Source organism: Centroberyx gerrardi, chromosome 3 (assembly GCF_048128805.1).
Source record: "Centroberyx gerrardi isolate f3 chromosome 3, fCenGer3.hap1.cur.20231027, whole genome shotgun sequence".
Classification (NCBI taxonomy): domain Eukaryota; kingdom Metazoa; phylum Chordata; class Actinopteri; order Beryciformes; family Berycidae; genus Centroberyx; species Centroberyx gerrardi.
In genome coordinates this window covers 21,338,264-21,354,957 of record NC_135999.1, presented here as the reverse complement: position 1 = coordinate 21,354,957, position 16,694 = coordinate 21,338,264, and the positions used below count along the sequence as shown (strand labels likewise).

General features: G+C 40.6%; 1 protein-coding gene across 1 annotated transcript in view; it reads right to left on the bottom strand.

Moving 5' to 3' along the window:
* LOC139926402 (neuronal acetylcholine receptor subunit alpha-7-like) overlaps window positions 1–16,694 on the bottom strand; it is a 41,251-nt gene that overhangs the window by 10,448 nt on the left and 14,109 nt on the right. Inside the window, exons 5-6 of the mRNA XM_071918139.2 lie at window positions 9,831–9,875; window positions 5,824–5,933 (exon numbers count right to left, since the gene is read on the bottom strand). Of these exons, the coding sequence (XP_071774240.2) occupies window positions 5,824–5,933; window positions 9,831–9,875 (155 nt within the window). The remainder of the gene's footprint in view (window positions 1–5,823; window positions 5,934–9,830; window positions 9,876–16,694) is intronic.

The following is a 16,694-nucleotide window of genomic DNA, read 5'->3' as shown; positions in this document are numbered from 1 at the left end:
AATCAACTGCCACATCATTCCTTGCATTAATATTTTTCAATAATAACAGCAATTCACATCATTTGCATTCAGTTCATGCAGCAATACTCAGGCGTACAATGATGGTTACAATGTGTTGTGACCCCGAAGAAACGGTCTGTGAATGCAGCTCTTTTTGAACAATGCTCATCCAAAACCAGACAAAATAGCCTGACTCATACCATCATCTATTATTGCCCACTACATTACATTTCTATGGAGGTAAAAACCCACTTGTGAGACTAATATAGGAAGCAGAAGGAGAGAGTGAAGGGCAAGCCTAAACTCCTCCTGAATAGAAGGCTCTTTGCTGGACAGGTGCAACATAAATTCTAGCAAAGTACATTGGGACTGGTCCCAAGAGGCACATAGCAGGAGGAGGCCTATCATAATTTACACAATGCAGATTCATAGCCGCTACGCCAATAATCAAGATCTAATCACTCTATTCACTTAGTAGAGGGGAAAAACAAAGAAATGGAACAGCCATTGTCCATTGCCCAGAATAAATTAACTAAATTAGCATTTAGCCTTCTAATGGCATTTGGAATGCACATGACTAATGTACACACGACTAAGATGCCTTTGCATTTGAGATCAAAAAGGGCAAAAGTCACATGGTTTATTTTCTCAATGTCAAATCCATCAATCTAGACACTAATATAGGGTGTGCATGAAAGTGTTGATCTTTTTAATTAATTTTCTAGTAATTGGCTGGATGAGTAAGTGATTTTTCTAAACTATGTAGATGTGGAGATTTATGGCATGGCTTAACAATGAATTAATAATCACACAGGATGATCTCCACAGGCATCATCACGGGAGAATCCTTGATGCATAAAATTTTAAATTAATCAGATCACAAAGTAAGCAGAACGTGTTTTTAAAGGTCATATGCCAAGGGGAGAGGATAAGGGCATGATGCAGGGGTTGAATCCCAATGGTGTTCCCTTGCCTTTCTCCCACCTTTTTTGTTTTCCTCTTAAAATTCACAACCATTAAAATGACCAAGTTTGAGCAAAAGCTGCAACGAAATAACACATTTGAAAAAGTGACATACCATTTCCCTAGCACTGCATTAAAATTAGGCAAAAAGAAAATAACTCATAGAAGTGAAGAGAGAATGTTTAAGAAAATTAGGGACGGAAGTGAGAAAAGCCTGCTGAGACCATGAGCAAGTGGGTTTTTCAAAATGCAATTCTCCATGTTTTCCCTTTTAGATGAGTCTTTAAGTGTGAAGTCACAGAAATCCACAAAGCCTTAAAGAAGACAAGTTTTAGGTAAATTTGCAGAACCATTCCTCTCATTTAAAGCCCCAGCAGAATACATATACAGTAAATTGCCTCAATAACCATTGGCTCAACTGAATGGCAGTGTTTATCAGCATTTCCACTTTATTCCTGTGAAAACATTTGTATGTATCAACGCTTCATCACGAAGAAAAGCCCTGAAGGCCGGGGAGGTTTTAGTGAAAAGCATCTACACTCGATCTTAAGTTATGGTACAGCCTAAGAGCTTCATATCAAGCCAAGCCGCATCTGCATGTCAAGAAAGCAGCTCTAGCTCTACATTATTTACATAAGAAAGCAGGGAGAGCAGAAAGCTCAATCCCCTGGGCTCCCTGCTACCCCGGGTCTGTTTTGTGTATCAGATGGTGAAATATTCAAAGTCACGCCTGGGACTCGACAAATGGTTCCTATGTTATTCATTTGGAAAGGATTTAGGTTTGCTGCTGTGTAGAGAAGGGAAGATACAGAACGTACAGCTATGCAGTTACACCGATCAGACTTCATGTCCAAACGGCTTCAGTCTCAGCCAAGTAGGAGGGAGCTGAGGCTGGAAGACAGACACAGACTCTCCTGGCTCTCTGCATTCTTAGACTCTGGACTATATGGACACAAGAGACGGCACATATGAAACTTCTCCTGTTCGATACTGGTAATATAGTGATACTGTGAACAGTTTTGTCATTTTTCCGCACATGTGGTAACTCAGCTTTGTAACATGGGACAGCTGGTAATGCATATATCCAAAAGACACATTCTCTATGCTGTCTAGTTAATATTGATTTGATAAGGTTTATAGTTTTTATGTTATGCTATAGTCTGCAAGCCACACACATACATGGCCTTCTGTAGACTTGTTAATGTGAGTGTGATGCACATTTACACACCATGAACATTGTTGTAAATTCACATACTCGCTTCTTCAGTTTTTCACATATCTCCCTCATATTCTGTATATACTGATGGTGTTTTCATAATGATCCACTATTTCATATGGTAGACATACTGCTACTTTTATATTGTATTATTTATTATTATGTTTATACGGACTTTATATTTATATAGAGCACATAACTGACACCTGCATGCATTTATAGAAGCCCACAATTGTTTACATTTTATTTAACTGCTTACTGTTTTATTAGTCATTTACAGTGTTTAGAGCTTATTTTATATATTGCTGATATTCTATTTATCTTTTTCCCAGCTGAATCCTATTAGATTTGCTGCTGCAATGACCTAATTTCCCCACAGGGATCAAAAAAGTTTAATCTCATCTCATAATTCTTTCTTTTTTTTTTTTGCTTGCCTGCTTTCATTTAATTTCAAAATCACTTGGCACTAATAGTCATAACCCTTATAAAAATAGAAATATTATTTTCCCCATGATTTATATTGCATGCACAAGGAATGTCAGTTTCAATCTGGGTCTGTGTCAGGACTATATTGTTGTTATCATTAGTGATCGCTGATCCCCACCGTAAGCTGCTTAATGTTCTGTATCATCCCTATTAGACAGCCAAACCCTTCCCTCTCCTCCTTTGGTTATGAATATCTCTCTGTCTCTCTTTGTCTCTCTCTCTCTCTCTCTCTCTCGCACACACTTCACACACGCATATGCACATGGGCCAAGCTGGAAATCTATCTCAATCTCCCCCCTCATAAAAGAATCCTCAATCACCTTGAAGGTAACACTGGAAAGCCCGCACCATCAATCAACTTCAACTCTGCTTCGTACCGTGTTATCTTACCCCCACTGCAAGTGTAATTCTGTGAGTGAGAGAGAGTGAGCGAGAGAGAGAGAGAGAGAGAGAGAGATTCAATGTGTGATTCTGAGTGGGTGTGAGAAGGATTGATGCACTGAACACATCTTATTCCCTTGTTAAATGGCCTCTCTTAGCGATTGACACTTTAATAATGGTCAACAATCACACAACCTGTCCCCAGTGCCTTTTACAGTCAGCTGTTTATCCAGCGCTATAAAAAGCCTTTTTAGTCACATAGGGACATCTATGATAGTGCCACAGTGTTTCCCAGAGTGGTATTCCCCTGCAGATTCATATGCTTAGTAAGGAATTGGTCCTCATTAAAGTAACAACTGTGTTTCATTTTTGAACTTGCAGTGTGTTACTGAAACTGTCATTCAATAGCAAGTGCTGAAGCCATACTCAGGAATAACTTGATACACTGAAAACTATCAAGGAACTGATGATAAGTAGCTCTAACAATATGAAACAGAAGTTATGAACAACAGCATGTGTTGCATCTCAATGTGTTCTTCCAAACTGCAAAATGTAGGCCCTCCTAGGTTTTTTTGTGATAATTCATTATACTTCTAAATCAACCTCTAGGCAAAAAAAATGGTGATGCAAGGCCAGATATTACTGTCAAAACCAGAATCTTCCAGAGCCAAAAAAACTTCAGAAAAGGAACAGCAAATGTCCTTGCAAAGTAAGCTCTTCTCTGTGGTCTTGCAGATGCAAACTCTCATAGACAGTTTTTTGCAGGCTGTCTTGCTTCATTTGCGTCACGTCTACCCTTCCACTCCTCTTTTTCTGCCATTCTTCCCCTCCCACTCTCCTCCAGCTTTCGATAGCTACAATCCTTTAATAGCCTTCCACTCACAGCAAAACAGGAATATAGGAATGAGACCTGCATCACTCTCGCATGCCAGACAAGTTAAATCATGTAATCCCATTGGATGTACCACATAGAGGCACACTGAGTATTGTTGATGTTTTTTTCAACATGCCACAGCTGTGTAGCAAGAGGGTAAATGTTCTGGATGTTTTTTTGATTACCATGAAAGCAGTTGACTGAAATAAACTTCTAAATGCGGCTTGTGTTTCAGCACAAAATGGACACCGCCCTCATTTGTTTAAAGGATCACACAGAAAGCTGTTAACAAAATGAACTCTGGTGGATCAACAAATCACTCATCATCAGACTTTGGAGGTTCTACAAGTCAGTTGCACTGAAAAACTGATCAGGTCCAGGCCACGTACTGAATATCAAATCAGAAACACCCAGAACAAACCTCAAACTCATTTCTTTGTATCTGCAACACAATAATCGAACCAAGCAGCGGAACTGGCAAAGGCGACTCATCTCCATCCCAATAGTCTGAGAGCCAAAATGGCTTAGCTGGGTGAATAGGGAAGAGATTCTGCTAGAATGACCTATGAATCCGAGAGAGCAGTGAGCTCTTCAGAAATCAGATTATCTCTCTTTGTTCCCATGTAAAGTCTCACTCCCTGACAAAGGTGTGAGAGGAAATGAGCTCAGCCAAGCGAATGTTTCCGCTCAATATCTAGCTGAGATCTTTAGAGTTGGATATGAGTGCAAACCAATTGCATAAACATGCTGAAATTATATGATTACGCCTTATATGCATGAGTAAAATATTGTGAGTGATTGATGAGATCCAGTTCTGTCTATTCTTCTCATGTCAAATGCAATACAATTAATTTTACAATAACTGTAGAAACTTCCAGTCACTTGGCACACAGTGTTTTCTGCGGGCTACTTCTGCCCATTACGGCCAACAGATGCAAAGCCCCCTGGGAGTTGCGGTTTATTTCCTCCCAGAGGCAATCAGCTCAATCATCTCATTAGGTGAGGCTGTAGCCAAGGATGAAATCTCAGCAAGGGAGTGTTTTTATTTGTCTACCCACTGTGTTATTGGGTAAACAGAATCCATGCAATCTAGATTATCTATCCATGTATTACAGAAAAAATACTCTAAGACAAGCCACAAGCCAATATAATTACTATTGTTGGCTTAAATAGCCAAAGCAGAGGAGAGGAGAGGAGAGGAGAGGAGAGGAGAGGAGAGGAGAGGAGAGGAGAGGAGAGGAGATTAGACGAGAAGAGCAATGACAGATTAACCACTGCGCCTGTCAGGCCAGTGCCCAGTGGCCAATAGTTGCCAATAAAAACAAGGTTCTCCCCAATTCTGTCTGCCTTTCTTTGTGCCTTGCTTAATGCCAATATATCTCTATTAGATAACCATTTGAATCCATCTACACGAGTGCTTCTGAATGCAGCTATGGTGAAATAATAAGTGAACCCATGGAGTAGAAACTAAATTTGAATAGTAAACTTACCCAATGTGATAAAAACAACCAAGCAGTTGGGCTATGACAGTTAAAGCCTGAGAACCTGAGGTTGGAAAAAACTTACTAGTTTGTGTTAGTCACTTAATTTCAAGCCCTTCAAATTTCCTCAGCATCACCTCGTGTTCAATGCTGAGTAGGAAGGCTTCTCATCCTCCATCCAACCTCCTAATAGTGTGCCTACTACCGAGAACAGCTGTTGATGTCTTCTATATTATATTGTTATTGTAACCATCTATGCTGTACAATAGAGCATTACAGTGGAAATGTCTGAAGGGAGGAAGAAGAGAAGAGAAGAGAAGAGAAGAGAAGAGAAGAGAAGAGAAGAGAAGAGAAGAGAAGAGAAGAGAAGAGAAGAGAAGTGAAGTAACACAGCAACACTGCGAGGCGTAAGTCTGGCCTACCTGTTGTAGAGGAGGATGTCTGGGACCCATATCTGACTGGAGGGGAAGCGGAGGTTCTGAACCCCGGGGTAACTCTCTGCGTTCCACGACAGGTAGATGTCTGTCCAATACTGGAGGAAACAATCGAGGCAGAGAGAGAGATAAGAAAAAAAGGAGATAAGATGAAAAGCAGAGAAAGAGGTGAGGACAGACAGAAGGAGGGAGTAGGAAAAAAAGAGAGGTTTGGACACATGATAAAAGTTAAGTGAGCAAAGCAAAGAAAATGAGAATTGGGGAGGAGGAGGAGGAGGGAAGATAGAAAAAGTGACAGAGATAAAGTTGAGAAATAAACAGAGCGGACCAGTTTCAGGCAGACAGTTGAACTCCCTCCAACAACGCAGTGAGCAAAAAACGAGATGAGTGCCAAATCAACTTAAGGCTCTCTAGTTTGTTTCTCTTTGTGGCCCAGCCAACTCGTCCTTGTTGTTGTCGATGCGGTTGTTGATGTCTTGTTTGGCACGGCGGCTCGTTAGCAACGTTCAAAGCTGTGACAGCGAGACGCGTTTCACAGCTTAAATAGTGTTGGTACAATGCCACCTACATCATCTGCGCATCACAGTGTCTCACCTAACGTGTTGACGAAGTGTTAGGTGTTCACAAGTGTACTTACCCCACACTGCAAAGCATTATCCTCCCACAATGGCACGCGCGACGGAAACGCATCAGAACATTAGAGCTCGGACCAACCTTTAACTGTCAGAAATCAAATCTTTTCCCATTACACGGGCTAATATTCCGACAGCTGTTGGCTCTTACTCCGGATCTCCAGCTCTGATAATGAAGCCCGGCCATGAAACCTTGCCAGCAGTTGTTGGCATTGACCCCTACACTCTCATTTGAGCCTGAGCCCATAAGCTGCAAGGGCTAACTGAGCACAGCAGCAAAGCATTTAAATAAAAGCACAGAGTGAGGGTGTGTTCTGTGCTGCCGCTGTGCATCCGTGTCTTTTCATGGCATACAATAGATGATGTGTGATCTGTGGGACGGTATGCAGTACATGGATATTTTTGTGTCTTGGCATGTAAGCACATTTATTTGTGTGTGTTTCTGCGTCTGTCTGTTTTTGTGTGTGTCTATGTCTGCGTCTGTGTGCATGTTTGCGTGTGTGTGTGTGTGTGTGTGTGAGTGTCTACTGTAAGTATGTATAGATTCTGGCACTCAGATGTTGTAGCCATAGGGCGTATTCCCTATAGAGCAAATGCAGTCCCATTACTGATGTGGCCACTGATTGTTTATTGCCAGTACACTGGGCACATTTGTGTGTGTGTGTGTCTGTGTGTGTGTGTGTAATTGCAAGTATCTATTTTTGTGCTTGCACTAGTGTGTACTTGGCCCTGTATGTGTATGTGCATGTGTGCACGTGCTCATGCACATGAAAATCTGTCTGTACATCCGTGCCTCTGACCATGTATATGTGACCTTATTATCAACCCAACGTCACATAAGTTGCTGATTCGCTCTCATCAAAGAAATACCATCCATCTAAAGTGGGTCTGCTGACATATGTCTCCGCTCATGCAGCTAATTGCTTAATCACTTCACTTGTCATCTCTGGGCCTTGGCGGTTTGGTACTAGAGAGCCTCCTCTTTCATGTTAGTTGGCTAGGAAAGCAAAACTAACAGCCAACTGAACAAAAACACACCTCAATAACTTTGTAGTCTGTCAGGAATAGATGAGGAGGACACTGGGCTACATAAGGTAACAACTGTCTAAGAATAGGTTTGCAGTTATATAATAGAAATTTAGGAAAGCGGCACTAATTTGAGACAACTAGATTCTTATTAAAAGAGTGTGAAATTCATTCACAAGTCTGAGAATGATTCTGGAACTCTGAGAACTTTTAGGATTCTTACTTATATGCAAAGAACAAATGTGAACATCACATATCTAAGAAAAAAAAAACCAATCAGCTAAAATAGTTGACCACAAAATTAAACGACTCACCACCTCTCTAGCGTAGGTTGGGTTTGTTAACTGTAATAACCTTCTACACTTCTCTCTAATGTGCATGTAGCCTCTTCCCAACAAATCTGCTGCCACTGCAAAGTCTCCTCAGCCACCAGAGCCAGACAGAAAACTCCAAATTAGACTGCTGAGTGGACAATAAATTGCTTAAAAAGACTTACAGATACAGTCTGTTTAACTGTCTGTGTAACTACATGTAAATTCTAGAAAAAAATGCAAAATACATGACACATAATACATCTAATACATGACATACACAGTGTATTGCAGTATTATATACATTAAAAACACCCTTTTCATCTGTAAACTAGAATTAAAACTAGGGTTAGCCACATCTAGGGCACAGGTATAGGCTGAAAACTTAAAGGACGCCTTCTATATGTGTGTGTCAATATAACTGCTAGGCTCCCTGATGTACAGTAATGTGCTGGCTGCAGCAATATCCCATCAACCATGAGAGCTGGCTGTAGAGGAAGGCACTGAGGTAACACTCAGTTCTTAGACAGAAAACTGGAGCTCATTATAGTTCTCACAGTTAAAGACCACATCAAACTACATCCATTCTGGAGCGGGACTTTCATTGCCTGCTAAAACTCCGTAATCCTAAAATCCTCCACATCCCTGAAGACTCAGCGCTGAACTTGCCCCTTGCCTGCATATCTGTATACGTTAGTTAATGTACTTCCCAGGTTCTCCTTCAAAACCTGCTGTGTCGGCAAAGCCCCCACAGCCATTACACCAAAGTGGATGCCAGTATTAAAGAGGTGGCCACCTGAATAATTGATTCTGTTTTTGACTGTGAGCTGGTCAACCTGACTGGATGTGACACGTCCAACAGCATCAGGGGTTGCGGGGTGTGGGCTGTGACATCCTGATTAGGGTTGCCATGGTAATGAGGCAGCAGCACCTACAGTCCATGGATCGTCTGATGCATTGTAACATATACATTAGCTATGCATCTTTCCTGCACCATTATATCATTTTCAAGTTTTTATTATGGGATAGATTTCTAATAGCTCAACTATGCATGTGTCCACATGCATAGATGCCAATGAACAGAGGTGGGAAGTAACTAAGTACATTTACTCAACTACTGTACTTAAGTACAGTTTTGAGGTACTGGCACTTTACTTGAGTATTTCCATTTTGTGAGACTACTTTTACTCCACTATATGTATCTGATGGCTGTATTTACTAGTTACTTTGCAGAATAAGGATTTACATGCAAAACATATGATAAGCTCATAAAATATGTTGCATTGTTAGAGTTTAAACTCCCACACAGTATATGGAGTATTTAGACCTACAACATTAAAATACTTCTTATAGGTTAATGCATCAATAATTTAACACTCTGAAAGGGACCGTTCTTCAGAATAAGTACGTTTACTTTTGATACTTAAGTACATTTTACTGCTACATTTACTTCTATACTTTTACTTAAGTAAACATTTGAATGCAGGACTTTTCCTTTCAATTAAGTATTTATCCATTATAGTATTGCTACTTTTACGTAAGTAAAGGATTTGAGTACTTTTTACACCACTGGCAGTGAAAGACTAGACGAGCTGGTGCAAGCAAGAGATGGTGCGGAGGTCTGTGAACGAGCACTAAAGCCAAACTAACAATACCTCCCTTTATAGTAAAGCAGAGATATTGTAAAACATAATGCAACTGCCAGCATCCAAACCATTTTCACAGTACTCTCTAGTCTAAACTTCAGCCTTCACAGTATTTTGTCACTGTGTCGGCACGGGGCCCTAGAGACTCACTGAAACGTATTTGGAAATTTTTATCACAGAAACGGTTTCTGTCGCATAACAAAAGGCTATTGATTGCAATTTCAAATCTAACTGCCTCTGTGCCTTTGTAAGTATTCAGATGTGAATACTTTTTGAAGTTGGAAATACAAATGGCACATGCACACACACCTTCCAAAAACATACAGAAATGACTGTTATTATGGAATGATCACACAAAAGAGCTTAGAGAAGAGACATACCAGCTGCAGCCAGGCATTTGTGATCAAAACTTGGTTCTTTTCATCCTGGAGGGAAACAGAAGAGAGGGAGAGGAGAGAGAAAGCATTATCAGTACCAAGTGGAGGTGGTTTCAGACAGATAGTGAATGAAAATATTCCCCTGCGGGAGAGAGAAAGAGAAATAAATACAGCATGTCTGGAAAACTTGAGGTAAGATTAAGAAACAGATTGGCCATGAAATCAACGGCAGCACAGAGCTGGAAAGTTCACTGAAAGACAACAATGGCACTGCAACTTTTTTCTGGTCCATGTTTTTTTCCAATTTAATGTGACAGAATAGAATAGAATACAATGGAATAGAATATCTTTATTTACGGTATAAAGCACTTTTCTAGTACAGTCTAGTTTTTGACAGTTCCTTGTTGGTTGTGTTCCAGTCTTGCAGAACTCAAACTCATAAGTGCTTTGCTTGCCCTCAGTAACGACCAACTGACCAGTCATATGACCAAAAACATCTAAATGCACACTAGTGGCTTTTAAAACTTGTGATGAGTATGAATTATCCCTTAGAGCGGTCCCATTAGATGATAAATCACATAATAAAAGCAACAACAACCTAAATCCTCAGTACATTCAACAGTTCTTGTTTATGCATTTGAGGCCACTGTACAAACAGGTTTCCTGCACATTTGCTATTGCTAAGGCTAAAACCTTCACTTTTTTCAATTGAAGCACTAAAGCACATTTTGATACAAATAAATGTTATAAATCTTTGATAGTAATTCAACACCCGGTGTTGGGTAGGTCTTTTGGAACACAGGAATTAATGTGTTTTACGTTTCCAGCCGCAGCAACGGTGGTTTGTTTGGAATATAATATAATAATATATAATAGAAGAAGAACCGGGTGACCAGCATGAGCAGCGATAGCCACCATGACTGAACAGACAAAGAAAAGACCAGTACCTAAGGAAATTCAAACTTCATCAACAGAAAGTCCACTGTGGAGAGAGCAGAGCTAAAACACCACAGCAATGACCTCCAAAAGTGTTGACAAAAAAAATTAAGATTTTCAAACAACCTTGGAATCAAGAGAAGACAAATGAAACAGGGAAAACACAGCAATTCAAGAAAGATGTACAAGGAAAGGAAAAATGTGGCGCACCTACGAGGAGAGGAGTGTATAACAACTCCTATCAACGTCATGAAAACAGTAACACACACAGACTCAGCGGCTCCAGTTGCATCTTGTATAATTCAATATTTCGGTGGCACAGGGTCAGTTTACGGTCAAATGGTCAGAGAGAGAGAGAGAGAGAGAGAGAGAGGGAGAGATGAGGTATAAAGAGGGAAAGAAATGAAGAGAGGGATGAGGAGAGAGAGAGAGAGGCCGAGAGAGAGAAGGAGGCAGAGCAGACAGAGGTTGAGGCAGAGAGAGAGGGAGATAGCAAGAGAAAAAAAAAATGATACAAGGGGCCAGAAATAGGCACAAGGAACACAAAAAAAACACCCAAGTGGGAATAGTGTTTGTTTGGGGTTTGTTTTGCAGAATCCTACATGACAGCGAGAAGTTTTACTCCTCGTGTTACACATCGGTACATAGTGTGACTGTGCATGTCAATGTGTTACCTCTGAAACTCTGCAACCTGCTTGTCAACAGTGATAGCGGATGATAAACAGTACCATCTCATGCTCTCCGTGTCTCTTCACTTAGTTCGCTTTCATATTCATGGAATCATTGATGTGAGTTGTTTTATCTTGTACCTGTGGCTAAATCTGGAACACCCCCAGTTCCACCCTTTCAAAACTGTTTTTTTTTTTATTCTACTGTGCTAAAATCAAATCATGAAACCAATTCACTCACTTTAATTTCTCTATATTTCTCATCCCACTCCATCTCATCTCTCTTCATCTCTTCTGTTCATCACTCTATCGCTCACTTTCACCCTTTCTCTTGTTGTCTCTGTATTTCTGCTTCTCTCGACACCATTTCAGAGGTAAAACATGGAAAAGTTGACTTTTTTTAAGAGGACAGCCATAGAGGAAAGCTCTTAAATTTGGCCTTGACTGTGGACAAGCTAGTTGAATTACTGAGGCTGACATGGTCTTTACTCAGGAAACAGAGGCCGAACGCTATGAAAAGCAAATGTGTTTTCAAATGGATATCAAGACCGCTTTCACTCTTCCGTCATACATAAAAATAAAGAAAGAAAGAAAGAAAGAAATATGTTTGATGATGATTATGATGATGATTGTGACAATCATGATGCCTGTGGGTGGTAAATGACTCGCTGTGTATTGGGCCAACAGGGCCGACTTTAAACAGACTATTTCACTCTGAGATCACAAGGCTGTTGGATTCCATTTGACACCCAAGAAAAACAAGGAAATAGCTTAAAGATACAGTAATATCAGTAAATAATAAAAATGTCTGCCACAAAACATATGGTGTTGCTGAAATTGTTCAGCAACCAATCGATATTGCAGTATATAGGGCACAGACTGTACACCTACAGTATGTTCTACACAGTAAGACTGATAGCACTGCAAAACCATCTGTGTGTGTGTGTGTGTGTGTGTGTGTGTGGTGTGTGTGGACAATAAAGGTTTTTGAAGAGATCAGTTGTTCCAGAGCAAATAATCATAATGTTTGTTACTGTAGATCTCATTATGTTATCCATTTATTGAACTACTGTAAAAGTAAGGTTTTAGAAAGCAAGCAGACACCGTACACACACACACATGCACACACACACACACACACACACACACACACACACACACACACAAACAGTGAGGTTTTCCTTTTGGACCTCTCTCTCTTCCAGTGATGTAGTGGAAAATATGAAGGTGAGTAGGCTATATGAACTCCAATTTGTGATCACTGCTAGTTGAACAACCACCTATATGAAAAAGAATATATATATATATATTCATAATCATCAATTTATGTTATGCAATTTAGCATCAATTTATGTTTTATTTTATTTAACAGACCCCGCTTTCATGTAGCTATCTTGCATGAATCTGACACTCACACTATGATGATGTATGCTACAAACTGTCGTTATCATTAAGATGTATATCAGCTTAAAAAGGTGGTTAAACTCTAATTCACCAATGAAAAGGTAAGTAAACTCCCTGGTCTTACTTCACCCTGACGAAGATTGCCATGAAAATCGATTCTCATTCAGCCTCCGTCCCGCCTCTCCTCCTTCCCTCCTCCCTAACTCCCCCCTCGCTCCAATCTTATCTCCACCTGTCCTTTCTGATCTGTCCCGCTTTTAAACAGCCTTCTTTCTCTACTGCTAAAATAGAACAGCCTCCCATTGTGTTCTTCACAAAACAACACTGCTCTGTCCCTTTGGTGTCTGTGTGTGTGTGTGTGTGTGTGTGTGAGCAAGCACGCAATCCGTGAGATTTGGCTTTGGTTTGAGGTTGTTTTGTATTTTGTGCTTGACCTCTCCTTTGTGGTGTTTTGTGGGGTTTCGCTCAACTGCAATGGGCGGTATCAGCCCTGTCGCACCCAATACAAACACTCTAATCTCCTCATAAATCTGCTCTGATTGGTTTTAGAGAGACTGACAAGGGATTGATAGACCCTTGCACCCAATGAAAGCTCCTTAAACATAATTTATTGTAACTCCATTAGGGTCAAGGCCAAAATCATGTTGTTTGCTTTTCTTTTATATCTCAAGTGATGAGTTATTTTAAATCTTCTTGTATAGTGTTCCAAAAACAGCATTTCATCTGTGGAATTCAGTATTATCCCCATTAGGAACAATGGGATAGCATCTTATCTATTTTCTTTGAATCCAGATCAGGAGACCATGATGAGTGTTTCAAAGATGTTGAATTATCAAACAATGAAGAAGAATGAAATCTTTAAATCCTGAATCATATCTCAGAATCTATAGTATTTGTGTCCTGGACTTGCTGAATTGCCCTACTGCTGCATTTGTTGCAAGGCTTCACCTTTGATTTTCATCAAATTCCTAGAAAAGGATCGTTTGACAGGGCACTGCGATGTCACGGGTGAACACTGTGCCTTCGTGTTTTGAAAAGGTTCAACGCATATGGGTGAGCTTCTGTTGCGGTGCAGATGAGTGCGCGCAGATAGAAGGCATCACTGTCTTGTTTGGCAAGAGCACAATGAAAGGTGTTAGTCTATATGCACTTCCAGCCTCAGGTGCTGGGTTGATAGAACTCAAATGTGAACGCAAGCGGACAACCGAAAAACGTACGCTCCAAAACACTGTTTTTTAATACGAATGATTCTGCCCTAGTGGGCCTTCATTGGGTGAGGAGGGTCAGACGCAGGCTCGTTTATTCCACACTAGATATCACTGGCTCTGCACCACCGACAGTTGACACCACATAAACTGATCACTGAAAGATTTTGCAACTCTTTCTTTCTTTCTTTCTTTCTTTCTTACTTACTTTCTTTCAATGACTGAACTGGACCTGTACTCTTTTGTTCTTTTAATCACATATAGAGTCCATCTGCGATGTACTCCATCCCTACATTACAAGTAGGTCGCTCAGGACTTCTGACCAGGGTTTGCTGGTTGTCCCTCGCTCTAGACTCAAAACTAAAGGTGATCGAGCCTTTGAAACGCTCTTCCATTGGACTTAAGATCTGCGGACTCTAATGACACTTTCAAAAAGCAGTTAAAGACTCATCTGTTCAGACCTGGCCTTTGTTTAGCCTCTGTGTCTGTAATTCTGTGTTTTTGTGTTGTCTTATTGTTTTTACGTCTTACTGTTTTTTTCTTTTCTGATCTTAGTTTAACATTTTACTCTTGTAAATCACTGATTTAATGAACTTTGCTTACGTACTTACTGTATGTGCACCTGTCAATTTAATATATTGAATCTTGAATCTTGGTTTCTTTGAATGCGTAAGCTAGATGCTCTCAGTCCGTGTGTGTGAAAGTAAGGCATATGGTGGCCTCTCCCACATTGGGTGGTAACTGCCAGACTTGTGTTTTTCTGTCTGTCCGTCAGCCTTCATACTGAAGAACCCAGACTGTGGGCAGAACCTGCCCCAGTTCCCTGGATAGAGAGTTACCCAGGAGCAGATGGAGGCTCAGGTCACACTGCGCTACCCAGATATATTATTCACCAGCAACCAAAGGCCACATCACACAGACACACACACACACTCACACACACACACACACACACAGCTTTACATTATTCACACCTGCCCAGTAAGCAATAACTCATATGGCCTTGCTAGCTTATCCATTATGAATCTAGACAGCTAACAATGTGTGGCTCCATAGAGCGGAATATTAAACAATAAGTGAATATCGTACTGGAACTGCAACATAAGACACTACTGAGATCTGACAGTGTGCAAACTATCTGTCGATTTGTACCACTTACACCAATTATGAGTCTTAATTACTGTTTCCCTTTGTTGGTTAATTATGAGAGATTGAGGGTTTCACTGGATCCTACCCTCTTCCTCTTAACACACACATGCATGCACACACACACACACACACACACACATGAGAGGCTGGCATATGAGCGGAGAGGCTGCAGCAGCTGGCTGGCTCAGCCTGTGACCTGATGGAGGGGAGGTCATGTGTACACAGCTTCACAGCTTCCCAGCTACAGCCTCCCAGCCCACGGGCATCTGGAGCCGCGGCCAGAGACGCTCAGAGCCGCGGAGGCAGCCATGATGTAGCACTGGGCGAATTAAAGCAATTCTGATTCTGATCTGTAAGCCACCAAGACAGCTTGCTTGGGCAGTGCTGATCTTCTGCAGTGTCATAAGGGATGACAATTTATGATTATGAGTCATGATCATTTCATTTATTATTATCTTATCATCATATTGAGATGGGATTTTAATATTGAGATTAAGATGGGACTTTTATATCAGTGAGTTTATCTTCTATCCATCTTCATTCTAGCCTTATATCTAAGCACATGGAAAAATACATAAATGGATAAAAGCATTTTATTAAATAAAATGAAATTAAAATGTAATTTTTTTTTTAGATCCATGGCTAATGTATGGTGAGGTTGGCTTCCAAACCAAACTCCTCAATCCAGCTACACACTTTTTTCTTTACACTTTAACTTTATTTATCATTTATATCACTTTTGTGTGTCTAAGCACAGCACATATTTTGTAACTTTTCAATACAGCGCATTTTAATAACATTAATAATAAATGTTCTTTCAACATGTCTCGCTAAATGCAAAATATGTGTTGGCTCTCACTTTCAACAGATTTGTTGAAATGCCACATCATTTTGAAGAGTGCCATATGTTCTCTCTTGAGAAAGACTCGCCTCTTGACTATGTGTCTCCAGCAAGCCAGACACACCACCTACTTCTTCCCTCTGAGAGCTCTGAAAAAACATGAAAATTATGTTTCATATTTGCCGTCGGAGGGCAGACCAGATGAATAATAGAATGGGAACCATATATAACAGCGCACCATAAAGCTCTTAACACGATGTAGTTATCATGAAGAGACGTACACATCTTGTGACAGGACTGACAACCTTGGCTCAGAGATGTGACGGGATGTCGGCTTGGGTTTTTTGGATGAATGCTCTGGCTATGTGGTCAGGCTAACAGGCAAGGGGTTATGTGTGGGTTTGTGGGTGGATAGGTGCATGAGAGGGGGAACACAGGAAACACAAAGTGAAGCTTAGGGCAAACATGTAAGAAACGAAATACAAGATGAGACCTGACAGAAAATGTACCAAAACGACAGTAGTGTTGATTTAAGTGCTGAAAAAGAGTGAAGTACAAGTGAAACAGTGAGCACTATGGCTGCATAGGGCTGCATAGGGTTTGTGAGTTTGTGTGTGTTTGTGTGTCTGTGTGTGTTTGTGTTTGTGTGTGTTTGTGTGTGCAA